The sequence below is a fragment of the Netta rufina genome (genome assembly GCF_964035555.1).
Source record: "Netta rufina genome assembly, chromosome: Z".
Lineage (NCBI taxonomy): Eukaryota > Metazoa > Chordata > Aves > Anseriformes > Anatidae > Netta > Netta rufina.
In genome coordinates this window covers 51,978,954-52,004,791 of record NC_140126.1, presented here as the reverse complement: position 1 = coordinate 52,004,791, position 25,838 = coordinate 51,978,954, and the positions used below count along the sequence as shown (strand labels likewise).

Here is a 25,838-nt window from a genome sequence, read left to right as displayed (position 1 = left end):
GTTGGAGTTAAACAGATAGTCCTCAGATGTGTTTGGAGAGATTTTTCCCCCTCTTGCTCCTTTCCCTTTTTGTGGAAGTTTAATAGGTAGTATTAAGGAAAATGTGTGTGTATAGCAAGACAGAGTTTGTAACTGCATGTAAAGATATACTTTAGTGCAGGAAAATTCTGAGATCAACAAAAATTCTCGAATGATAAGCAAACTATTTGTAGAATTAATTGTTAAGGGCAAGCAGTAAGTGCTTCTCTTCTATTACCAGTAACATGCTCTTTGATTAGTAAGTTGCCATTCTATCAAGAATTATCTTTTGTGGAATAAAGCATACTAAAGCACGATAAGGTATCCCAATCTAAGTTAAACACCTTTTTTTTTTTTTTTTTTTTGCTTATCTTAAAAAGTTCGGACAGAATATATATCAAATACAAAGTGTTTGTTTTTTTTTTTCTTTTTTTCTGGAAACCTTTCCAGTTTAAAGAAGAAATTCTAAATTCACAGTACAGCTTTCACTGTGTATGTGGTGTAGAGTTGACATTAAGACTCCTGCAGAGCTTACTATGTCGCAGTCATTGTCTAACCTAACTGGCCTGGAGAACCACTGATAGCTCCTCCTGCCTGTGAGGCATTCCCAGAAATCCTTTGTGCTCTTAATATTTCTGACTTGTGGCTCTAAGAGAAAGGCTTGTGATGTGGTTCACAGAGGTGAAAGTTGGTGGATGGAGAATACAATTTTGATACCTTTACTTTGGGGAAAGTTTATAGTAGTGGCATGAGAGAGGCTATGGGACTATGTACAAATAAAACGTATCTTTTATTATCCTTTGAGTTGTTGGCATTTGTCAGGAAATACAGTTGAGTTCGGGCTTCCTAGTGGCTGAGGACAGGAAATAATGTTTGATTGCCTGAACCTTGTACTTATCGTCCCTTTTGCTTTCTACTGGTATTGATGAATAAGGTAATTCTTCTTTATGCATCTAAATCAAATTGAGTACAAGTGGTTTTGTGGTTGTTGTTTTGTTTTATTTTTTTAAATCTCTTAGATAACATTTCCCTGAAGAAACTTAAATGTGAACTTTAAGTTTTAAAACTTTGGCATTTAACATTACTTTTGCTCATTCTGATTGGGCTTTTTATATCTAATTGCTTGTCTTCCTTCAACTTCTGGTTTATATAAATAAAAAAAATAATTGTCCACCATCATCTCACATGTTTTTGGTAGACCCTGCAGAAATTCACTGAACTTTTTCAATGAATTCACTGAATTCACTGAACTTTTATTTTGCTTAAATTGATACTCTGTTTCCTGATGTTTTTAAAACAGAAGACTCTCTTAAGGAAGCTTAACCTAATGAGTGCACTCTAAATCAGCAGTGATAAGTTGTTGTCTCTTGGGTCCATTGTTAACCTAGCCCTCACACAGAGGTCTGAATGCTCAGATAGTTCTTTTGCAGCATAATTTGTGTTGCTTTTCATCACAGGGCTTCCAAGTGCTGTTTGTGAATTAGCAGTCTTTGTTTCTCACTGTGTGTTCATATCAGATGGACCTTGTTTTAAGGGGTAAGCTACTGAAGCTAAATGTAAGGGTATTGAAAAGATCTAATGACTCTGTGACGCAATACTTGGTTTTATTCTGTTTTGGTGTTAACGATTTGTCTTTTTAGGCCTGTTATCTCTCCAAAGCGTTCTCTAGTTTCATTTCACAGATATTTATGGGGTGGTTGAAAAATTAGCCAGTAAAAAACACGTGCAAAAATTACTCAGTCTTGTACTTTGAGTAAGCTGTGTTGTTTTTTCTTGCAAAGTAGTTTGAAAATAAATAACTGCATTTAGGGATGCATTTTTGCTTAAATATATTGGATGTACCTAGAGACAGTGTGTTTTGTTTTCGTTCATTTGTTTGTTGTTTGCTTGTTTACTGTTTTTAGAAACAAACAAAAATGTCACAGTGTCAGACTTCCACACCAAATCAGATATGACATTGATACTATACAAATGCAGTTAGTTGACTCAAGGACGAGGGGTGAGAGAGGCTTCTTGACTATATACTTTGAAAAGTACACTTTATAAACTTGACCTCATTTTGTCAGCATGCATGAAACTATACTTTTTCACACAGAAATTCTATCGTGAGAATACACTGTTCGTTTTTAATGTATACCATTGCTACTGCAGGTTATTGGTATGTGTTCACTTTGTCGTCATTGCTGTGATTTGTTTGCATAGTAGAGAAGGAGTCTCACTCAAGCAATACCAAAAAGAACATCATTATTGCTTTATTTATCACACCTGCTTCTATTTCATATTCCTGTGATGCTCCAGTAACTGTTTTGTGCAACCCTGTGTATTGCTGTCTTTGTTTATTATTATTTTTTTTTCAGTAGAACAAAGTACAGTGTATGTAATGAATGATTTCTTACTAAGGAATACCTTTTATCACATGATGCTGTTTTCATTTTACTGTTGCCCCCACTCATCTATCATCAAGTAATACCTATAATTTGCTTGGAGCATGGGGTAGAAGACTCTTAAATTTAAAAAAGAGATTTACAAAAGCAGGAATTCGGTTTTAAGTAGCGGAGCTAAGTGCCTGGAAGAGCACAAATGCTCTTCTGCAGTTAAAGTTAATGAATATTGTCTTTAGAGATTACATTAACAGAACCTCTGTTCTGTAGCTTCTGTTGCCTAACCCTGTTATTTTCCATGAGCATATTATATTCTAGTCTTGATAGTGTTTTTAATTTCTGTTGATGTTTGTAGCTTGGAAGCGCCTTCCTGAGTAAAGAAGGTAGGAAAAAAAAAACAAGTTAGACCACAGGATAGAGTTGGTTAGGAGGTCAGCAGTGCAAGACCAGAGCAAAGGGAAGTAGCATGTAGAGTGGGTTAGGGTAAACTGACAAACCCAGAAGAAAGTCAACTGAGTGCGAACCCTTGTATGCTGCCTCTTTCACTGATTAAGTGTAAGGTATGGATGATTTTTCTGTGGAAAGAGTTGAAAGAAGAAAGCAGGCTATGACTCTGGATTGTCCAGCACAGTGTCTGTCTTGACCATATTCAGAAAGGGTAAGGAAAAGTCATCAGTGTTCTAACTTACGCTAGGTGCCTGAAGATAGCAGAGATTTCCTCCTATTTTCCAGTTTCATTTAGGCTTTTTTGGAAGAGGGGAAAAAAAGGATACAGGTGCACATGCAAAAAGCTGGTTGTGTTGTACCCAAACCCTTCTTTTATGCTACTTCAGGTGTCTACAGCATGGTGAGTATGGCGTTCTCTTTTGCCTTTTGCTGAACTGTTTCCAATAAAAGCATATTAAGCAAAGGCAATGACCCTGGGCTGTACAGGAAGAAAAGGGGGCGAGAGAGAGGGCACTTGTGTTTCTTTTCAAGCAAGGGGAGTGCTGATGAGCAGAAAACCAGAGCTGCTGTTTGAGATATTATTTACATAACAGCATTAGGTAACAGGTAATTATAACAGTATTCTGAGTTGAGGAAATATTTCAGTGTTAATGTGTTAATGATCCTTGTGTCCTATTCCTAGGGATTTGATACCAGAATCTCAGTAGTTAATGGTGTCAGTTCAGGTGATGAATTTTGTGGAGGTCAGCAGTGCTACTTTGCACTAATGAGCATTACTGATTGTGAGAAAAAATTAGAAAAATTATGGACACTGCTTAGACTACATCAGATAATATTTCACGCTCTTTAGTTAGAAGGAATTGGTAGTAGACCATGCCACAAGAAATGCAGGGAAAATTAAAGAAGCCCACAAATGTGGAAAGAAAGGTGACAAAGGTGTTATGAATACCTGACAGCTACTATCTGTCAGAACTTATATTTTAACATCCTTATTATAGAACCTAGGTCCTGTTTCTTTAGTGCAATTAAACTGGCTGTCATACAGATTTTTTTTTTCTTTTTTTTTTTTTTTAATGTAGCATCAAATTTAAAGTCAAATTTAAAAGCAAAGAGAGTGAAATGCTTCTCAGTTGTTACTTGTTAACTTCTGATGTTTTACAGAAAGTAAACATATTTTCTTTTTAGATTGTGTTGCCTCTCAGCCTTCTCTTCTCCAGGCTGAAGAGGCCCAGCTCTCAGCCTTTCCTTGTAGGAGAGATGCTCTGGTCTCCTAATCATCGTTAGAGTCCTCCACTGGACTGTCTCCAGCAGCTCCATGTCTGTCTTGTACTGGGGAGCTCAGAACTCGACAGACTCCAGATGTGGCCTCACCAGGGCTGAGTAGAGTGGGAGGATTACGTCTCTCAAACTGCTGGCAACAGCCTTCCTAATGCACCCCACTATATCCTCACATAATAATGGAAACATTTCCAGACGTTTGTATTCAAAATGCTCTCTATAGCATCAATTCCTTTCAAAAAGCAGCTGCTTTTTCACTTACTGTTAGAATTTCACCTTTACCCTGAAGGGATACACAAGTGTTACATTCTTCAAAGATTTTGCTTGTTAGCATAGTACTGGTGACTGCTCATTATGCAACAAACAAACTAGCCTAAATTCATCACACTTAAGCACTTTCCCATCAGCTAGTGAAGCTTTCTGTGATGCAAAAGATTTTTTATGGTCAGTTCCCACCTCATTACAAAGTGTTGTAATGTCTTGTTTTCATTGAATTAACCACATTAATGGCATCCTTCAGCACTTTGTGCAGTTCTAGCTCCAAATTCTTTGTTGTGATGGCTTGCCTGTAGTTGATAAAGGGGATGATTTTCATGTATGGTACTATCTCTATAACCCTTATACCAAATCCTTGTTTTATTCCAGTCAAAGCAGCCACTCCGTCAGTGGTTACATTAGCACAGTTTTTCCATTATTTTTATTAAGGAGTTCATTTACTTTTGAGAACACGTCTTCTGTGGTACATCCTTCCTTTAGTAGTTCTCAAAAAAAGAAGTTAATGTATTTCATCACTGAAACAGAATCCATGAGATGAGATGTTAGAAACATCTATACTTTCATCCAGACATCTAGCAAACTTGCACTCTGTATAATTCATTCCAGTGTTTGTGTCTTCAAATCTTCATGATTATTTTCTATGCATCTTTCAGCAGTATCTACTGACAAAGGAATGCGTGTTAGTTTGTCACCATATTGCTTTCTGTGCATTATTTCAGCAATTTTTACAGCAGCAGGAAGTAAATGACCCAATAGTCTGTGGCTTTTAGTATTTCACTGTTAAACAAGGAACCTTAAAAGAGGCCTTCTGAATGTTTATCATGAGATTTAGTGAAATTATGTGAAGTACAGGGTTGAGAATGGAATCACAGAGTCATAGAATGGTTTGGGTTGGAAGGGACCTTAAAGAGCACCTGGTTCCAAATCTCTGCCATGGACGGGGACACCTCCCACTAGACCAGGCTGTTCAAAGCCCCGTCCAGCCTGGCCCCTCTTTCCTCCATGGTTTTGTCCCATGGTTCTCTAGCAAGCATGTCTCATCGCTTTTCAAGTATTGCATCACTTGAAAAATGACTGAAAAAGTCACGGAGGTTTGTTCTGGTAGTTTTTTGCTCTAGTAGTTTTTAAACATCTTGCTAATTGTGATGGCTTCACAATATCATTAGGTAATATCTCAAGACGTTCTATAAACTTGTGGTGACGTTTTTTGTTAATGATAGTTGACGTAAATACATATTTGAGATAGTTTTCTTGATAATTTTGTCTTTTCCTTTTGGCTAACTTCTGGTCAAATCTGATTGGACTGTCATTGTTTTTTACCTTGCAATGTGATTGACTTAAAGAAGTGTTGTCTCTGTCATTTTCTTCTTGTTCACTTGTCCTTACAGTATTATCTATCATCAGTCCATTATTCTTTTGCAGGAACTCTTAAGTCACTTCTTCATTTTGTAAGGCTTGGTTTGGTTAGAACTGTGTAATATAATCCATAAATCCACTTAACCAGGTGCACGTAGACTGCATTACGTGCATACACAGAAGGCAAATGAAAGTGAAGGCCACTTCTGTCATCCCTCTGTATCGTGGAGCACGTACTCTTCCTCAGGACACCAGAGTATGTGACCCTCTGACATACAGACTTAGTGAAGTCAGTGAACCAGTGGCAATCTATATATTAAATATTTGTAAAACTTAAATATTTTTTCTTTCTTTAGATGAAAAAGAAGTAGGAGTTCTAGCATTTTCTTTGTGTTTTCCCATGGATTGTCTTGAGCACCCCTTGGGTTGTGTATGCACTTCTTTGGAGGCCACTGCCTCAGTGTGCTTCTAGTTATATTTTGACAGCGTAGTGTCATCATGGTTTATCTTCATTGCATATGCAATTCTACTTAATGCAGAACTTACTCGTGTATTACGCCATTCCCTACCTCCTTTGCAAAAGAGAACTTGATGGGTTTGGGTTATTGTACTGTCTTCATAGAGGCACCTCCAAGTCAAAATTATACTGAAGCTCAGGGTTGAAATGGATAATCTTTTGCAGTGAGAGTATGAGATGAAATGAATGTTTATTGATAGCCTTCAGAGCCTACCATTTATACTTGTCCTGTGGCTAGTAAACAGTTTAAGTTCTCTGTACATCGGTAGAAAAAAAAGTCACATCTATTCATCTCCCCCCCTTTTTTTTTTTTTTTTTTTTTAATGTGTGGTAGTTGCATCACGACCTCTGGGAATATATGGTGCACGTGAGGAATTGTTATAGTGTATTTTCACACATCTGCATTAATTTGGATGACTAGAGTTGAAGTAAACGCTGAAGCTCTGCACACTATACCCTAGTCTTACGTGCTTGAACTCCCATAGTGCTTTTTACTAGTCAATCCAGAACTTTTTAAAAAATGTGTATGAATACTTCCATACCATTTTAAGATTTGATAAATGCTTTACCAAGTCATTACTAGTTTTAAAAGAGCAAATTGCAATCTTTTCCGTAATTTAAAATTACTTGCTGGTAGTCACTTTGTCTTTTCCCATCTCCTTGTTGTATTGTCTTAATTTTTTTATTTTTATTCCACTGTGTTTAATAAAATGCTACAGCCTTTTATCTTATATTACTGTTTTTCTCTGTTCTATGTACCAGTGAGTCACTGGTGATCCTGCATTGTCATTCGTGCAAGGTATCATTAGCAAAGCTCTAAATCAGTTGTTACGAACCTTATTATTTGTTCTTCTTTCTTGTAACCTCCTTTCTTCTTCTACCCATCCTTTTGTTTCAAGCTGTAAATCTCTTACTGTCATATATTATTAGTAAATGGGTTGAATATTGACAAAGATTTTTACTCATCAGGTAGTTACTATTGCAACTGAGTCATACTATGTTGCTCATGTCAATATCAAATCAGTTTATTGTGAGAGGCAGGGTTTATGAGAGAACTCGTACTCTGCCAGTCCTGCTAATAAGCTTCAATGGAATTTGTTCTTAGACAACTCTGGAACCTGTTGATGTTTTTTTTTTTGTTTTTTTGTTTTTTTTAACTTAACAGAGAGCTTAAGTGATATTTAGTTGATCTTTTCATAAGGAAACAATTTGGATTTTTTTTTAATATCTCACTACAGAGCAACTAGCAGTATCTGTGAGACTTTTTTTTATTCTCACAGTCCCTTTGTTTTTGAACATGCCACGTGCTTATCACAGAGAACATCAAATTACTTAAAATTTCCCATCAGCTGTGAATCTGACTGACATAATTTTTTCTTACTTATCTAAATCAACTGGAAATACATTTTTCCTTTGACCTCTCCACTGTTATAACGTGTAGTGGAACTACACATTTTTCACAATGTTGGCAAGTTGTTTGGCCTTAGATGGCTTATTCTAGAAACAAATTCCTCCATGGAACCTTAGAATAGAGGTACATTATTTTGATTGCCTTTGGCTCTATGTGCTTTCGAACCTGTGGCTAGAACTTTGTTGCTTTGTATGATATATTTTACCACTCTTTGGAAAGCTGACTTGATTGTTATCCGTGTGGCACAGTGTTTTGCATCTTTCTTAAATAGGATAATCTGCCTTATTATTGCTCTCCATGTGAAAATTGTGAGCAAGCTTTGTCCTGCATTGAGGTATTTGATTTCCTTCCTCTCTTCCAAGACTATCTAGAATTTGCACATTTTTGTTGGCTTTTTGTCATGTACTTGTCTGTCTGGTATTTACTTGTCTCTCAACATTTCTGTTTTCTCTATTTTCTTCTTTTTCTCTTCATTTGTAGTTAGTGCTAATGTCTGCAGTTCTTGTTACGTGTACTTACAGCATCTCACTACACTGTTGTTTTACAATCATAGAATCATGGAATGGTTTTGATTGGAAGGAACCTTAAAGACCACCTAGTTTCAACCCCCCTGCCATGGGCAGGGCCACCTCCCACCAGACCAGGTTGCCCAAAGCCCCATCCAGCCTGGCCTTGAACACCTCCAGGGATGGGGCATCCACAGCTTCTCTGGGCAACCTGTGCCAGTGCCTCACCACCCTTCGAGTGAAGAATTTCTTCTTGATATCTAATCCAAACCTGTTATCTTTTTAGTTTAAAAACATTACTCCTTGTCCCGTCACTACACCCCCTGACAAATGAGTCCCTCCTCAGCATTCCTGAGGGACACCCTTTAAGTACTGGGAGGCCACTCTAAGGTCTCCCCAGAGCTTTCTCTTCTCCTGGCTGAACAACCCCAACTCTCTCCGCATCTTTTCATAGGAGAGGTGCTCCAGCCCTTTGATCATCCTTGTGGCCCTCCTCTGGACCTGCTCTAACAGGTCGAGGATACAATGCTGCAGAAGTTTGTAATAAAATAGCATGCTTGTAATACTGTAATTTAATGTAATTTAACCAGCATTAGAGGTAAGATAATATTTGTGTACAAGAACACTATTCTATTTAAACTCTCTTCAGTAAATCATGGCGGACTGCCCTTAATTTCTGGTAAACAGTTTAAACTCTGGTCATCTTCTGTAGAGGCAGCCTTGCTTTATTTTGCAGGTCAGGTTAGAATTGAAGCACCATCCTGGAAATCCACTTTCTATGATAGGAAAGGGAAGTTTGGAAGCAGCTTTGTAGCTTCATAGTTTTCTCCTCCACAAGTGTGAGGAAGCCCAGAAGCATTGGATTTCTCTATATCCAACCCCCTTTTCAGAACCAGGAAGCTTCACCATGGTTTGTTTCTTCCTTTTTGTTTCAAAGCGGGTAGGTGCAGATGGCTGTTTGAGGTATACCCATTCCCAGCTGACTGTCAGCCAGGTAAATTGCGCTGACAGAGGTAGGGGTAGATTGTGATACCGGCTTTAATCATTTTGGATTTTGGCAATGTCATTACAGTGTTTTTCCAATGCTTGCAGTTAATGTGTACATAAAATGAAATAATTTTCTCTGTGGTGATATGATTACAATATTTTTCCTCATGATATCTTTTAAATACAGTAATATTAACCTGATTAAAGTTTTAGCTTGGCACCTTTATGAAGTTGTTAAAAAAAAAAAGTTTTTATGTTTTGGAATGGTCATAAAATAAATATTGAAATATTGTGATTTCAAAGTATGTTAAATCTGGTGTAAACTGCAGGTGGAAAAATTAGGTGGAATAATCTGGAGGCTCAAAAATAAAGAAAGTGCCTCAGCACTTTAAGTTTTAAGTCTTATAATCAGTGACAAATCCAGGTTTGTCCGCAAAGGGAATTTTACTTTTCTTATTTTTAACAAAATAAGATTGTAGCATTTGTTTTAAAGAGATGTGTTCTCCTTTAAATAAATAAATAAATAAGGGGGGCTGCTGATCTGTAAAAAATCAAGAATTCTTTATATTTTAGTTAGACAGGTAAAGACCTGTGAAGTATACTTACCGTTCAAAGGTGTATATGTGTGTGTGTGTGTGTGTGTATATATATTTATATATAAATTGATAGATCTAAACAAGCATTTTTTGGGTGTGGGGGTGGAAAGTGTGAGTAGGTGAGAAACATGGGTATCACCTTTATTTCTCTCACTTGACTCTCCATGTTAATCAGAATATTCTTGTTTTAATCCTTGCTTTTTTAGGTTTCAGAAAAAAATATCTGATTAAACTCTGAATTCTTGTTTCTTATTTATTTTAACCTTTATCCATCTCATCTTATTCAAGCAACTCCGTATTTTTGTGTGCTACCCATGTATCTGGTCTAATGTAATAGCTCGTTTGTAGGTGAAGTCAAAGTAACTTGTTTTTAGGTACCTTATCCACTTTGTCATGTCCCCCTGTCTTCTAATTGCAGTCGATCAGATGATGATTCTGGGTCAGCATCAGGTTCTGGATCTGGTTCAAGCTCTGGAAGCAGTAGCGATGGAAGTAGCAGCCAGTCAGGGAGCAGTGACTCTGACTCTGGTTCAGAGTCCGGCAGTCAATCAGAATCGGAGTCCGACACATCTAGAGAGAAGAAACAAGTACAAGCTAAACCACCAAAAGTTGATGGAACTGAGGTAAAACAAAATATACAAATGAAGTCTTTGTGGGGAAAAAAGCATTGTTCTTGTTTCAGAGAGATGTTAATTTAAAATGAAAAATGTTTAGATTTTAATTTAATTGGTTATTAATTGCATTTACTGCAGCTGTCTTAAATACTGTTCTCAGTTTCTCATGACAAGTACTTGAATTGATGTTCTTAAATTCTCACTTGTGTAGGTATTTTGGATCAGATGCCTACATAAATTTTGTTATGCAGAAGCACTAACTTACTTAAACCTTACCAAAGGCAAAGTCAGATGAAATGTTGCCGTTTCTGAAATTCTATTTTTATAATGTTCCAGTAATACTTAGTTTCCTTGTATCAATAAATAGTCATACAAAAAATTAAAGCTTACATAGAGATGGCTTTTTGTATCAAAAAGTTTGCTATGTTTAGGAAAAAGTGATGTTTTGCCCTCCTAAATCAAGTGGGCCAAAATTACCTACACTCTCCTCTGTTGTATGGATTTGTTTAGGTGATAAGCACCTATATATATATATGTATATATATTATGTTTTGTAGTATTATGTTATTATAGTACTATACGTATATAATACTATAGATACGAAAGGCAATAATATAATCATTGTATAAAACTCTAAGACTGTTATGGATTGTCTTTTATATTTTTATTTGTGTATTTCACTATTCCCATATGAAACAAAAACATACCAGGTAAATAGTCTGAATAGTTTTATCTGGATCAGCTTAAAAATTTTCTTTATAAATGTTTTACATTAACAATGCCTACACAACTATTGTTAAACTTACTGAAGGAACTATCTCAAGAATTCTTACATAATTTTCTGTTTTCAGGAAATCTCACTGCTTTAAAATGGTATCCAATATTATTAGTGTCTGCAATATTTTGTAGTGGTATAAATTATGTTGATAAAATTGAGATTAGTCGTAATAGTGATCATCTTCAGTTTCAGTATGTTTAACTGACTTATATCTCAATTCCTACTCAGTTTTGGAAGTCCAGTCCAAGTATACTTGCTGTACAGAGATCAGCAGTGCTCAAGAAGCAACAGCAACAGCAAAAGGCAGTATCATCAGACAGTGTTTCTGAAGAGGTGAATAATATACGTTAGTTTTATTTACCATGTAAACATGCCTGTTCTATTGTCTTATATGATAGGCAACATTTTTTTTTGAGCCAAGCTGTATTCTGTAAGTGCGTGTTATAGTCTTAGTCTGTAAAAGTAATGTTCAAATAACTGACCTTTTTATAAGGAAAGGTAAAAATAGTTCTAGTTACTTGTCTTCAGATGAGTTATGCCAAAATTATAGCAGCCTAGATTTATGAGTATTTTCAAGTAGATATTCTGTGATGTATGGACAAAATTTTCAAGCCACACTGTACTGCCTTGTATTGTATTTTTGGCTTATTGCATTTCTTAAAGATAATTAAAAATGCTAGAAAATTGTTCAACTATTCTTTCAGTGGAAATGTAGCTACTATATTTTTCAAAAACTCAGTATGGAATATAAAACTACATATTTTTGTACAGTTACTACAAAATAATTCTTGTATTCTAAGAACCACACCTGAATTCTAGATATTTTAATACCTAAGCCATTGGCTAAACTTGACTTTGAGCAGTAGGAATATCTTCTAAGGAGGCTAGTGACAGTGAAATGGTACTTACAAATCAGGTTTTTCTCCTTCATTGGAAATATTACACTGGTCACATTTATTTGGCTAGATCTGTTTTTGTCTGGTTTAGCAACTCATTGTTAACTTAATCTCACATCAATAAAACATTAATTTACAGCTGTATGATCTAAAGTTTGTTCCTATGAATTTTTTTTTTGAAAATCTAATTTTTAGAAGATTCTTTTTTTTCTTTTTCTGAGAGTAGAGAGAAGAACAAACACATTTTCAGATTTTTCTTAAAATGGAGTTTAAATGTGAAAGATTATAGAAGGTGGGAGAGCTCTGAAAGGTTAGGAGGTTTTGTTATTTATTTGGTAGAACCATCAAATTGATGAACTTGGAGCATCTGAAGCCATGGCTTTATTTTATAAAGGCACAATAGTTATTTTTTAAGGCTTTTCTTCATGATGTTCCGTAGAGCTCTGCTGGCACAATATATTCATAGATAGTTAGATACTACAACAACAGCAGTCCTTATCTTAGTCTTCTATATTAGTCCCTTTGGGGGATGAAGAGAGGGGGATGAACAATATGATGTCAACTTGAATGTGGGAACTGAATACTAGAAGTATTTCGTTCTTGTCATTGTCATGAATGGTATATTTTTTTTCTTCATCTGCAGGAGTCATCCAGTAGTGAAGATTCTGCTGATGACTCATCCAGTGAAACCAAGAAGAAAAAACATAAAGAGTAAGAGATTTTCATAAGTAATATCACATAATTGTTTGTCAGTGATGTGTACTCATAACTGATGCCTTATTTTCCACACTGAAAATGCTTAGGTTCTCTTTCTAATTCTTGTTCTTGTGTTTCTCAGTTTTGATTGACATTTTGGAATATTAAAAAAAACAACACAGACTTTTAAAGAAATATCTATATCTTATTCATTTCTGAGCAAAAGCATCTGCAGTATTGTTCAAAAACATTCATTAGTGCTTTTATTTTTAAAATAATTTGTTGCAACATATTTTTGAGTTTAAGGCCCTCCTTAAAAGTTTTTGTAGGAATTGGAATCTACTTAGGTTGTCTCATAAAATTAAAGATGGAATCTCCTAATCAGTGCCAACTTTTTCTATTTTTTTTTCCTCTGAAAAGTTCAACAGTTATTATATTTCTGACAGTAATTAGCTTTATTGACTGGAAAACAAAGTTTCATTGAAATTGTTCTGCCAGATCAGTTAAGTAGATCAAAAATTTGTGAGAAGGATTATACTATGGCATATAGCAATGAGAAGTGAATAGGCATAGTGACCTGTGGTTTTTATGAATGCTGTGTAGAAAATGAACTGTTGTATCATTCTTCTTCTCACAATTAATGAATCATTGCACTTCCCATGGTTGCTGCTATATTGTCTTCATGAAATGGTAGTTGAAGAAAAAGGGCAAAAAACCTATGCAAAATAGTACTTTTCTAATGATGAGTTGTTATTCATAGTCTTCTGCTATTTAAAAATTTGAGTGCACCTAATAACAATCTCCATTACAAGAAGCATATTTATGTTTAGGAACAAATAACCAAATCCGTCATATATTCAGTGCTTTGATTTTGCCCTATGATTCTCCTGAACAAGTATGTCTGCAGTTGCTAGATGACGTGCAGATCAGAGATTTCTCAATATGTAACTTGATCAAGGCCAAGAGGATTGTGTTTTATATCTGTGGTCTGTATTTCCAAATAGATGTATGTTTTGGACTTCTCTCCCTCCCTCTTTTTTTCTTTTTTTTTTTAACCTACTGCTTGCAGAAAAAGTTTAAGTCATGATTTCTTGCCATTGCCCTTGTACCATCTGTACGATATGCTTACATATGTAAGTCTTAGATGACCAGAACAATGGGACTGTAGTTTCTGCCAGGACCTAATGCATATTGAAGTGAGAGAGAGGTCAAAGCACTGATTCCTAGGCTTCCTTACTGGAATTTTATGGATGAGATTTTTATGGTAATATTTCAGCTTTGATGAACATCAGTACTACTCTAGCACTTTGGTCAAAGAAACCTAAACCTGATGTTAGATTTAGCAACCTTTCCACAATGCATACCATTTTTTTATTCTTCTCTATGAAGATACTGAGATTAATTTGCCTATATTCAGTTAGAGTCTGAGGCAATGTACATGTACTATTCATTATCTTCTCTATTGCAAAGTTGATCACAGCTAAGCAGGAACAAGGAGATGCTGCTGCTCAGAGTCACAAGTGACTTATTCATAGTACGTTGTCTGGTTGTGAAGTTCTGATTTAGGAACTCAGTGGGAGCTTTTGGGAGCCAGTGCCTCTCACAGGTGCTGTGGTTCAAATCTTTTGGCATGTTTCTCAAATCCGCTTTTGCATTATCTTCTGTTTTTTGTGCCAAAGCTGCTGATTATTCCCGAGGCACAGGGAACATAGGTATTAGAAAATGCAGGACTCTCCAGAATGTACATGACAAGGTTTTATGATTTGAGCATGCGTAAGTTCCAATAAACATTTATCTTTCTAGTTAGACTTACTAAGTTTCTTAATGTCATTCTTAACTCATTACTTCAAGCTGAAATTTATGTAGAAATCCAGATTTTTCTGTTTTGAATTTTACTGCTACCTCTTGGTAATGGAAGACTTATTTCAATTCCCTTTGAAGCCATTGGGCATTTTTGTTTATCATTTATGACAATAATTTTTACAACTTTCTGTCCATTGGCTAAAATAGCTTTTATTTCTGTGAAGAATACTTGAATTACAATAGATGATTATGGTTGAATATCTGTTTTTAAAAAAACAAAGTGAGTTACTCTTTTCTCTTTCGATTTTACAGCGAAGACTGGCAAATGTCAGGGTCAGGATCAGTATCAGGAACTGGTTCTGATTCTGAATCAGAGGAAGATGGGGATAAAAGTAGTTGTGAAGAAAGTGAATCTGACTATGAGCCAAAAAACAAGGTCAAAAGCCGGAAACCTCCAAGCAGGTAAGAAGTCCTTTCTTCTCTGGTACTATGTCTAACAAGTAGTTAAGTATTGTACCGCTAATACATATGCAAATGAAATCATTAATGTTTATTTAAAAATTATATTTTTTTAAGCTATTAAAGATATTACTAATACCAGTAGTTTGTATTGAATGCCTTTTCCTGTCTGCTGTAACTAAAAGTGTTGTAACTGTGCATTCGAGAAACACGTGTATTCAGAAAGTATCACAGAAGACTTTTGGTTGTCCAATTTGATATGCCATTGTTGTGTTGTATCTTACTGTCTTGAAGAATTAAGCCAAAAAGTGGGAAAAAGACTGCAGGACAGAAGAAGAGGCAACTTGATTCATCTGAGGATGATGATGATGAGGAGGAGGATTATGATAAGAGAGGATCTCGTCGCCAGGCAACAGTCAACATTAGTTACAAAGAAGCTGAAGAAACCAAGACAGATTCTGATGATTTGCTGGAAGTTTGTGGAGAAGATGTCCCACAAACTGAAGAAGATGAATTTGAAACTATAGAAAAGTTTATGGATAGTCGAGTTGGCCGAAAAGGAGGTAATTTTTAAGTGTTCTTAAGATACTGGAGTGCATTGTAGTGCAACTTTAGCATTCTTAGCTGTCGGTCTCTGATGTTTAAAAACAGCAATCATTTTAAAACGCCAGAGAGTCATCTTCTTTTGTTTCTCACATTCATGAAGATGTTCCTTTTTAAAGCCTCTTCTAAGCATTTCAAAGTAAAATGTAGAAGAAAGTCTAAGCAGAAGGAAAAATAAATAAAAAGAGGAGAGCTTCATATTGTATAAATATGCATCATATTTTTACACCACTGTTTGTACAGTTCAGTGGTAATTGATTTGTATAAATTGTATTTACTGGAGTGGAGAAAGCAGACAAGACAGACAAGTCTGCTGACCAGTAGCCTGAGCTCTGAAAGACTGTTAGGAAGGATGAACCACTGAGATTGTGATTTCAGTTATTGCTGTACAAAGTGTCTCAATACAATGCAATACACGGAATCACTACAAAATAGATATAAAATTTATTGCACGTGAAGTTCTAGATGTATTTTTATGAAAGGTAGTAGGCATGTTGTATTTCCATCAGTTGCTGTGATGTATTGTCCAGCAGTTCTGTTTTGAGTTTGAGGCTGCAAAACAGACTAATTATCTATATAAGTAAATAATTAAATAAAAATATATAAAATGGTCCCCTTGCACTTCAGAGCTTCTTTTCTCCATTAGTTATACCCAGTCACTAAATTACTGACCCGTCTCAGAGCTTGCACTTTCCTCTCAACTCTTCTCCCATGCTGTCCTAAATTCTAGCATATACTGCCCCAATGCCAGGAGTGCATAGTGTTGCTGCTGTGTTCAAAGTCTTCTGGACTGAGCTTCTTATATTCTACCTGCCCACATGCTGTTGCTGCTTGTGCTTTATGTTGTTGTTGCCACTTTGTTGCTTTATCTGGTCACTGCAGCTTGCTGGGCTCATTTCCTTACTTGGCTATCCTCACAGAAATTAGCCTGTTTCCTGCTGCTAGGATGGTTTGGTTGTGATACAGACTGTACTTAATAATTTTCCCAGGTAAGATTCCAAAGCCAGAAAATGGAGTAGAACACATTTATGGAGAAATAGATTCATAGTATCATAAGCAATAGGTTACTGATGTCTCAAGTGCCTTTTATAGGCTCAGTGATGAGAATAACATAGCAGAGAAGACAACAAGCAGTATTAGTGGAGCATTCCCTGGCGATCATTTTGATTTAAGTAGGAATTCAAAGAAAATTCTCATGAGAAATGATTAGATGTCATAGATTACATACAGAAGTTTGGATTGTTTTTTTCCCGATTCTGACTACTGTGCGTGTATTAACATATCTATGTAATTATTCAAATAAATGTAATAACATAAGAACTGTAGATATTAGTCCAGTTACATGCTTATATAAAAGCATCAGTAATTGCTGTCTTACTGGTTAACTTATGACAGTGCACACTTAATTAAGCATTCTGGTATGGTTTCTTTTTCAGCCACTGGTGCCGCAACCACTATCTACGCAGTTGAGGCAGATGGTGATCCAAATGCTGGGTTTGAAAAGTCAAAGGAGCCAGGAGAAATACAGTATCTTATTAAATGGAAAGGCTGGTCACACATCCATAACACTTGGGAAACTGAGGAAACACTGAAGCAACAAAATGTTAAAGGAATGAAGAAACTGGACAACTACAAGAAAAAAGATCAGGAAACAAAACGATGGTGAATATTTTTATGAGGACTTCTATGCTGTATATTTTGTAACAATGTGGCTGTTCCATAACAATTGTTTTGTAACAGTTATGTTTCTGAGACTTGTTACCTCTTCATGAGGGCAAGGTTTCAAATGTCTGTACAACAGGAAGACAAAAACTTTGAAAGCTGAAGCCTCCTTAACCTGATCCCATTAGATAATCTTCTGAACCTGATTTTAATGTATCTCTTATAAGTTAAGTTTTAACAAGATGGGTAGTGTTTAATAATAATAATGAATTTGTTATTGAACTTTGTTCAGTTATGCAGGTTTCTTGCTTTAGAGATAGATTAATTTTTTCTTGGTGTCTTAGCCATTTCATATTGTTTTTAAGAATTTAATTTTCTTGGCTTGAATCTCTGTTCAAGTCTGAGAAATTCAAGAATTGAAGAAATCCATACATTTCTGTGTCATCTTTCTAGTATTCAACTTATTACAACACTTAATATATTTTCAGCAACCTTAAGTGAGATGGATTCTTACAGAATAAGCTACCCTCAATACGGTTCCTTGAAAATACCCTATAAAGTATACTACTTGCTGTTGAGGACAGGTATTCTGAATTATCAGATTGTGATTGAATTTGTGTCTTTCGACAACCATCCTTGGTCATTAATGTTGAGGCACCTCGGCCAGATGCAACATTTCTGTAGTAGGAATGTCTGAGCTGTAGCCCCTTTCAAAGAAATGCTCAAAGCAGTATTCCTGTGGTGGTTACACTCAGAGGTTTATTGTTGCTAGATTTTCATAGTTTTAGAACCACACAATGTAATAATTGCTGTAAATAAATTCCTATTGCAGGCTGAAAAATGCTTCTCCAGAAGACGTGGAATATTATAACTGCCAGCAGGAGCTTACAGATGATCTACATAAGCAGTATCAGATAGTGGAAAGAATAATTGGTATGTTACAAACCTGCAGAAAGCAACGTTGAGAATATTTTATGTTCATTGCTTGTGTGTTGCATTTGTAGTTAAAAATGTGGACTGTTACTAACTTATTTTTTAATTCAAAACAAATTTTGGGTAAAGAGAAGTTGTGCTATGAAGCTAATTTATGTTGTCTTATCACCTAAAATGAGTGTATTCTTAAAATACAGAAGTAAAATATTAATTTGGTATCTCTAATACGTTTCTACAGCTCATTCAAATCAAAAGTCAGCAGCTGGTTATCCAGACTACTATTGCAAATGGCAGGGTCTACCTTATTCAGAATGTAGCTGGGAAGATGGTGCTCTCATTGCCAAAAAGTTTCAGACACGCATTGATGAGTATTTTAGCAGAAATCAATCCAAAACCACTCCTTTTAAGGACTGCAAGGTGAGTATGTAAATGCAATGGATTTATAATAAGTTGTACTGGCTCTGGCTGTGATAAAGTTAGAATAGAATAGTTTAGTTGGAACAGGCCTACAAAGGTGTCGGTCCCACCTTGCTGGGAAGCCTCTTCCAGTGTTTGACCAATCTTACAGTAAACAAATTCTTCTTAATGTAGAAAAGGTACAATTGTTTGGTCTGTTGCTGAACAGTGTTTGCACAGTGTTCATGCCTTCTTTGTTTTTCGCTGTGCCCTTCTCCATCCAGAAGCAGGCCAGGGGTGGGCAGGTGTTTGAAAGGGAACATATATAGCCAAGATGGAACAGGTGACCCAAACTGGTCAAAGATATACCCTGTGGCATGTAATGTCATGCTTGTCATTAAAACTGAGGGGGAAAAATCAGAGGTTCAATGGTGGCCATTGCTTGGAGACTTAATGGGTCTGTTGGTTGGAGGTCATGTGTGGTTGGTTATTGTTTTTTTGTTGTTGTTGTTTCTCTTTTATATTTATATTTTCTTTTATATTTTTTTCTTCACCTAGTAAACTGTCTTTGTCATGATCGACAATTTTTTTCTCATTTTGCCATTTCAGTTTTTTCTGCCATCCTCATTCAAAACAAACTGCATAGTGATAAAAAAAAAAAAAGTGAAAGTTTCTTATGCATCAAGAGTACTTTACATATTACAAAATGTTCTTGAAGGTTGTTTGAGAACAGTAGTAATGGTAGATACATAGCAATATATGTACAAACATCTACTACTAAGAATGGCTTTTCATAGATTAATCCCCTGTTTTTTTTACTGGCTTTCAAATGGCTTGTTTAGTATTTTAGTTTGTGTGAAAGGTAAGCTGAGTGAATAATGGGTTAACATAATTCCCATTGTTGAATTTAGATGACCATTCAAACTGAATTCAGCTTGCAAATTTTTGTTTTTTAAATTACTCATTTTCACATGGCCTAGTTTTTGGTGGTGGATGAAGACGACTTGGTGATCCCACAGATGCCTACTACTACATTTTCTATAGAAAGCCAGTCTGGTAACTGCAGTCAGCAGTAAAACTGATGCTTAGTTTGCTGTTGACAGGTTCTAAAACAGAGACCAAGATTTGTTGCACTAAAGAAGCAACCATCTTACATTGGAGGACAGGAAAGTTTGGAGTTAAGAGATTATCAGTTAAATGGATTGAATTGGCTTGCTCATTCGTGGTGCAAGTAAGTATAGTTTGTTTGTAAATTCTAAGCATTCATAAAAACGTAAACGTTATTCTTTTCTATATTTATGGAGGCTAGATGTCTTACTACAGTAAGCTGAAAGTAGAGTCCTGAGAGGACTGTTTTTGCTCAAAGAAATACTAAAGCTACTAAAGTTAATTACATGGTTGGTTTCAAAAAACAATTAAACTCTGCTGTTGGTACTCCCACTTCCTGTGTAGAAGTCATGTTTTTAAAAAGCAATTGGAAAAAAATAACTAAGACTACAAAACTGAAAGAATCAAAGCAAAATCTTATGAAATGCCAACGTTAGTGTTACACTTATAATATAGACCCCTTAAGAATACTTCCAAGCTTTTTGTTAATTTTGTTAATTTAAGGAACTAGTATCTTCATAAACTTCTTCAAGATGTATAGTTACAAAATCTTAAAAACTTGTACAAGTAGTTTCTATACTCAAGATAATAATGTCTTCTTGTCCATTCCCTTCCTCTCTCTTCATCCCCCTCTTCCTCATTCTTTTTTGTTTGTGTGTTTTTGTTTTTTTTTAGAGGGAATAGTTGTATTCTTGCAGATGAAATGGGTCTGGGTAAAACAATACAAACAATTTCTTTTCTGAACTACCTGTTTCATGAACATCAACTGTATGGGCCTTTCCTGCTGGTTGTGCCACTTTCTACTTTGACATCTTGGCAAAGAGAGATTCAAACTTGGGCTCCTCAGATGAATGCTGTAGTTTACTTAGGAGATATAACCAGCAGAAATATGGTGAGTATTTCCCTTCATCATTAGAAAAGCTTATTTGTAAACCACATTCATTTCATATTCCTATCCTCCACTAATTTCCAATATTTTGGTTGGGAGTGAGCAAATAATTGCTGAAACACTTAAGATGCAAATTGAAAGGTCAGATTATGATTCTATATAAATGTGCATGAAAGATTTCCATCCGTCTTAATAATAAACAGGATTAAAAATGTAGTCTTGCACCTGAAAACAAATTGTCATCTGCCATGTAGTTATTTATGCAGATAAAATAAAAACTAGTATGTATGCAAGCCAACCACAATCTTAATTTATTTTCTGAAAAGTTCTTTTTTTTTTTTTTTTTTCCTTAAACTGTCTTCTGAATGTTAGTAATCTTGTTTATTAAAGCAAAAAACATTTCGTAGAAATTCTCTGCTGTTTATTCAGAGGCTAACAAAGTGGTTTGGAGTGCTTAGACAGCTTGGAAGTTCAGTCTTGTGGAAGTTCAGTTCATGTGTTGTGCTTCTGTTTTGTGATCAGATTATTGAACATCTTTAAACATTTATATTGCTGTAGTGCTTATGTCTCATTGATTGGTACAATTTTTTTTCCTAGCTTACTGTTTACTTAATTGTTTTTGTAGATAAGAACTCATGAATGGATGCATCCACAGACCAAACGACTGAAGTTTAACATACTTCTGACAACATACGAAATTTTGCTGAAGGATAAGGTAATTTCACTAGCTTTCTCGGGGAGATGAAACCATTGCCCAGTGTAGAACTCTTGTTCGACTTGCACATTTGGGTTTTTAGTCATTAAATGGATGTAGAGTGTGATGGATTTTACTTTTGGACAGTGTATATTTTTTAAGCACTTCTTGCCTTTCTGTATGTGTGATGAGGCTTTCAGCCTTCTTCCATTTCATCAAGCAGGTAATGCTTCTAGTTTGCTTGAGCTTCGCATTACTGTAATGATCTCCTCCCATCAGGAGCTATACTTTCCTTGTATCATCAGAGAGCTGAAAAAGAATCCAGCCCATTACACAAACATCTTTGAAACAAAACTTTGAAATCAAAAATGACTTTTCTTCATTATTATGCATACAGTAGGGTATTACTACTGTGTCCAGGACAGTAGTACACAGGGTTATCGTTAGTCCTTCTAAGAGTATATGAAAATTTTTATAGACAATGAGAAGAACATTTTGACTGGATTTGTTTGGGAAGAAGAGGTCTATAGCTTCTGTGGTTGGTAGTTTGTTGTTATTCTTGTTGTTGTTTTTATTTTTTGTTTTGTTTTGGTTTGTTTTTCTGTTATGAAAATTAATGTGGATCAGACTGTACACCCTTTTCTCATCTTCTAACTTGATTTATACTTTCTTGGGATGTTTGCATATGCTTTCTTTGAACCTGGCTAATATAAAAGCAATGATTAGCACTAAAGACATACAGCTGTCCGTATTTTATTAAAATAATAAAAAAAGAAAATGATGGTTATAAAATGTGAGAAATTACATACTATGTTTACCTGTGTAATGTTCACCCGGTTGTCCATTTCTTTAAGTCTTTCCTTGGCGGTCTGAATTGGGCATTCATAGGGGTTGATGAAGCTCATCGTTTAAAAAATGACGACTCTCTTCTGTACAAGACTTTAATAGACTTTAAGTCTAACCATCGGCTTCTTATTACTGGAACTCCTCTGCAAAACTCCCTCAAAGAACTTTGGTCTTTGTTGCACTTCATCATGCCAGAAAAGTAAGGAAGAGTTTTGCATTGTTCTTGTAAACATTTTGTTAAGTTTCATAATATGAAATAGTGTAATGATTTGAGAATCAATAAAGGTAGACAATAATACTGTGAGATTGTTTAAATATTCTGTACAATGTAGATGTATGGTCCTGTTGCTGGTCCGGTTGCTGATTAACCCCAGTAGTAGTTGCTTCACCATTAGAGCAGTCCACAAGAATGATGGATTGAGGTGTACTGGTAAGAGCCCAGAAGAAAAAAGGCTTACTCTTAATGTAAGAGGAAAATTGTATAGCTTTACTATGGGGAAATAGGGTGAGATTAGGGATATCTTCTTGTCTTGTCTAACAGTACTAATTAGTGCTGTTAATGGAAGCAAGTTTGTACCAAGCTGCCTGATACCCTGTATTTCAGTCAGGTGGCTATTTTTCCCATTTATTTTAAATACAGTGAGCTTCCTGTATTGATCTCATTTTTTATTGACCTCTGTTTGTACCTAGATTAAATGAGAACTAGTGTTAAATGAGGGCTAGTGTAGAGCTCACATTCCTATCAGATATGTTGTAAATGCCAAGCAATATTCCATTGTCTTGCAATCAAAGCCAATGTAATCTTTCATTTAGTAATTTATTTCTAAATATAATTTTGTAAAAGTGTTTGGGAATTTCCATTCTTCTATTTACATACAAAGTATTTGGAATTTCTTGAAAGACCAACATTCAGAAATTGGCTAAATTAAACAAAGGAGGGGGAAGAAATCAAATTGGAATGCTTATACTTTTTTTTTTTTTTCAATTTTGTTAGCATTCTTCTTAAATATTACTACTTTTTTATGTTGTAGATTTTCCTCCTGGGAAGATTTTGAAGAGGAGCATGGCAAAGGAAGAGAGTATGGTTATGCGAGTCTTCACAAAGAGCTTGAACCGTTTTTGCTGAGAAGAGTTAAAAAAGATGTAGAAAAGTCTTTACCTGCAAAAGTTGAGCAAATTCTGAGGATGGAAATGAGTGCATTGCAGAAACAATATTACAAGTAACAATTTTCTTTAAATTTCATTGTTTTAATGATATGTCTACATGCAAATTACTGGTTTAATATTTTTCATAATGCAGTCTGAATTTAGGGCAAAATAGTAAAAATCAAGCACCTTTTTAGGATTTCACAACAGTAATGTTCTGTGAAGCAGAGGTTTATTGGTCTTATCTGTTTATTTTGCTTCTGTTGTTTGGCATATTTGTATATTTTCACTAGGAGCTGCTTTTTTTTTTTTTTAGTTTGTTTATATTTTGAGAGCTTGTCTTGCTACCACAAATGGTTATTTACACCATGTCTTACATCATAGGTGGATTTTAACAAGGAATTATAAAGCCCTCAGTAAAGGTTCAAAAGGCAGTACCTCTGGCTTTCTGAACATTATGATGGAACTCAAAAAGTGTTGTAACCATTGCTACCTCATTAAACCACCAGATGATAATGAATTCTATAATAAACAGGAGGCCTTACAGGTAATGTCATTTTGTTTTTAATTCGGGGAATTTATTTTTGTAATGTGCGCACTGTAATTTTATAGTGTTCTGGCAATTTTTTGGTTCTTAATATTAGGAAAGAGCAAGATCTCTAAAAACATGTATCCTGGACTTTACTGGTAAGTGAATTGATTTTTGTTTCTTTATTGGAACTGAACACTAGACAGATCTCTACTAAATAAAATATCTTTGAATTTTTAATTGCACTCAGCACAAAAAAGAAATAGTTTGAAACAGTCTATGCATCTTCACACAAAATGAATTTAAGACCTATTTTAAACCCAGGAAAAATAAAGCAGCTAAACAGATGAAAGCTAAACAGGTAAATGGAAACGCAGGTGACTGGCACGAGCAATCTGTATGAAAGCATGAAGCAATCTGCAGAATGTTTTTAAGCTTTTTGTATAACCAGATATGCCTGCAAACAACCAAACTGAAAGGAAATGAAAGTAATGGTCATTGAAATCTGTCCGATTTTTTTTGCTGTTGTTCTTGTTCCAGATGAAAACAATTATCATTACTACCAGAGATGGGCTGTAATGTTTGTTTTTAGTAAATGTTAATTAATATTTGTACCAAAACTGCTCAGAAGCACAACAACAGATAAAAAAAAAATAATAATTATCAATGATGCTATTTATATCAACATAACTTTTTCTACAGATTTTTTTTTTCTTCTGTAAGCTTTGAAGCTGGTAACTTAAACATTTTTCCCCAAAATATTATTAGTTTGTGCAGTGACAATCGTAATTACAAGTTAGCTTGCAATATGAAACCTTTTTTAAAGCTAAAGGAAGTGTCATTTATAAATTGACACACTCTACATCTACCTCATACAAAATTAAATTCCTTATAACTGCTCGAACATTATTTCTATTAATTGCAGACTTTTAACAACTACTTCTTTGGTCCGCTTTAATAAGTTCTGTTAGCTCTTAATTATGAATGAACACATTCTCCAAAATTCTTTCTCAACCTAAAGAGGCCTAATGTTTAAAACAATAAATCCTGCATTTGCTTTCTGTTCCAGTTATTCCTAAAAGAACCAAGAAGTCTTGATAATGTAACCCACCTAAAGTCTGTTAGGCACCACAAATAACAGTCCTATCATGCATATTTTAACGTATGTATGTTATAAGGAGTGACAAATGTTTTTGTTTTTCTCCCACATCAGTAGACAGGAAGACAAACCTTAAAAGAATGTCTGACCACCTGCAGCACTTACTAGTATCGAGGTGAACTGTTTTTGTAATCCATATTTCTTCTTTTGATAGCATTTGATACGTAGCAGCGGGAAACTAATCCTTCTTGACAAGCTACTGATTCGTCTGAGAGAACGTGGCAACAGAGTTCTGATTTTCTCTCAGATGGTGAGGATGCTGGACATCCTAGCAGAGTACCTAAAGTATCGTCAGTTTCCCTTCCAGGTAACAAGCCTTAGTAGTCTTAATCCTGAATTTAAGAAAAATCTTTTCTTTTCTCAGAGTGTGACAGAGCAGTGGAGCAAGTTGTCCAGAGGTTGTGAAATCTCTGTTCTCCATGATAATTAAAAGAGAAGTGGACATGATCCTGGGCAACCTGCTCTAGTGGACCCTGTCTGAGCAGAGGTGTTAGACAAGATGTCCTTGCCAACCTCAGCCTCTCTGCCATTATCTGATCTTTACCACTTTGCTTAATCAAGGAGTGTCCTTGAATTAAGAAGATGATATGAAGCATTAACATTCCTTTTTTTCCTTCACATTACTGTTTTGGCTGTTGAGAATTCAAGTTGCTCTGATGAGAATAAAGCATAAGAATTACTTTTAAACTGTAGTATTCAATCTCTTTAGAGACTTGATGGATCAATAAAAGGGGAATTGAGGAAACAAGCACTGGATCATTTTAACGCAGAAGGATCAGAGGTATGGTAATTTTTTTCCTGTTTTATATTTTCCCAAGAAGTATGAGAAGTGTTCTGTAAAAATGACTGTTGAGA

The 25,838-nt window shown here is 35.2% G+C and overlaps 1 protein-coding gene across 2 annotated transcripts in view; it reads left to right on the top strand.

Moving 5' to 3' along the window:
* Nucleotides 1–25,838, top strand: part of CHD1 (chromodomain helicase DNA binding protein 1) — a 51,221-nt gene that overhangs the window by 6,296 nt on the left and 19,087 nt on the right. For both annotated transcript variants that reach the window (XM_084305173.1, XM_084305172.1), the window contains exons 3-18: nt 10,192–10,396; nt 11,394–11,498; nt 12,705–12,772; nt 14,873–15,022; nt 15,314–15,582; nt 17,059–17,284; nt 18,117–18,217; nt 18,456–18,634; nt 19,717–19,844; nt 20,396–20,612; nt 21,235–21,324; nt 22,158–22,348; nt 23,181–23,369; nt 23,680–23,842; nt 25,138–25,290; nt 25,693–25,764. In XM_084305173.1, the coding sequence (XP_084161299.1) occupies nt 10,192–10,396; nt 11,394–11,498; nt 12,705–12,772; nt 14,873–15,022; nt 15,314–15,582; nt 17,059–17,284; nt 18,117–18,217; nt 18,456–18,634; nt 19,717–19,844; nt 20,396–20,612; nt 21,235–21,324; nt 22,158–22,348; nt 23,181–23,369; nt 23,680–23,842; nt 25,138–25,290; nt 25,693–25,764 (2,506 nt within the window). The remainder of the gene's footprint in view (nt 1–10,191; nt 10,397–11,393; nt 11,499–12,704; nt 12,773–14,872; nt 15,023–15,313; nt 15,583–17,058; nt 17,285–18,116; nt 18,218–18,455; nt 18,635–19,716; nt 19,845–20,395; nt 20,613–21,234; nt 21,325–22,157; nt 22,349–23,180; nt 23,370–23,679; nt 23,843–25,137; nt 25,291–25,692; nt 25,765–25,838) is intronic.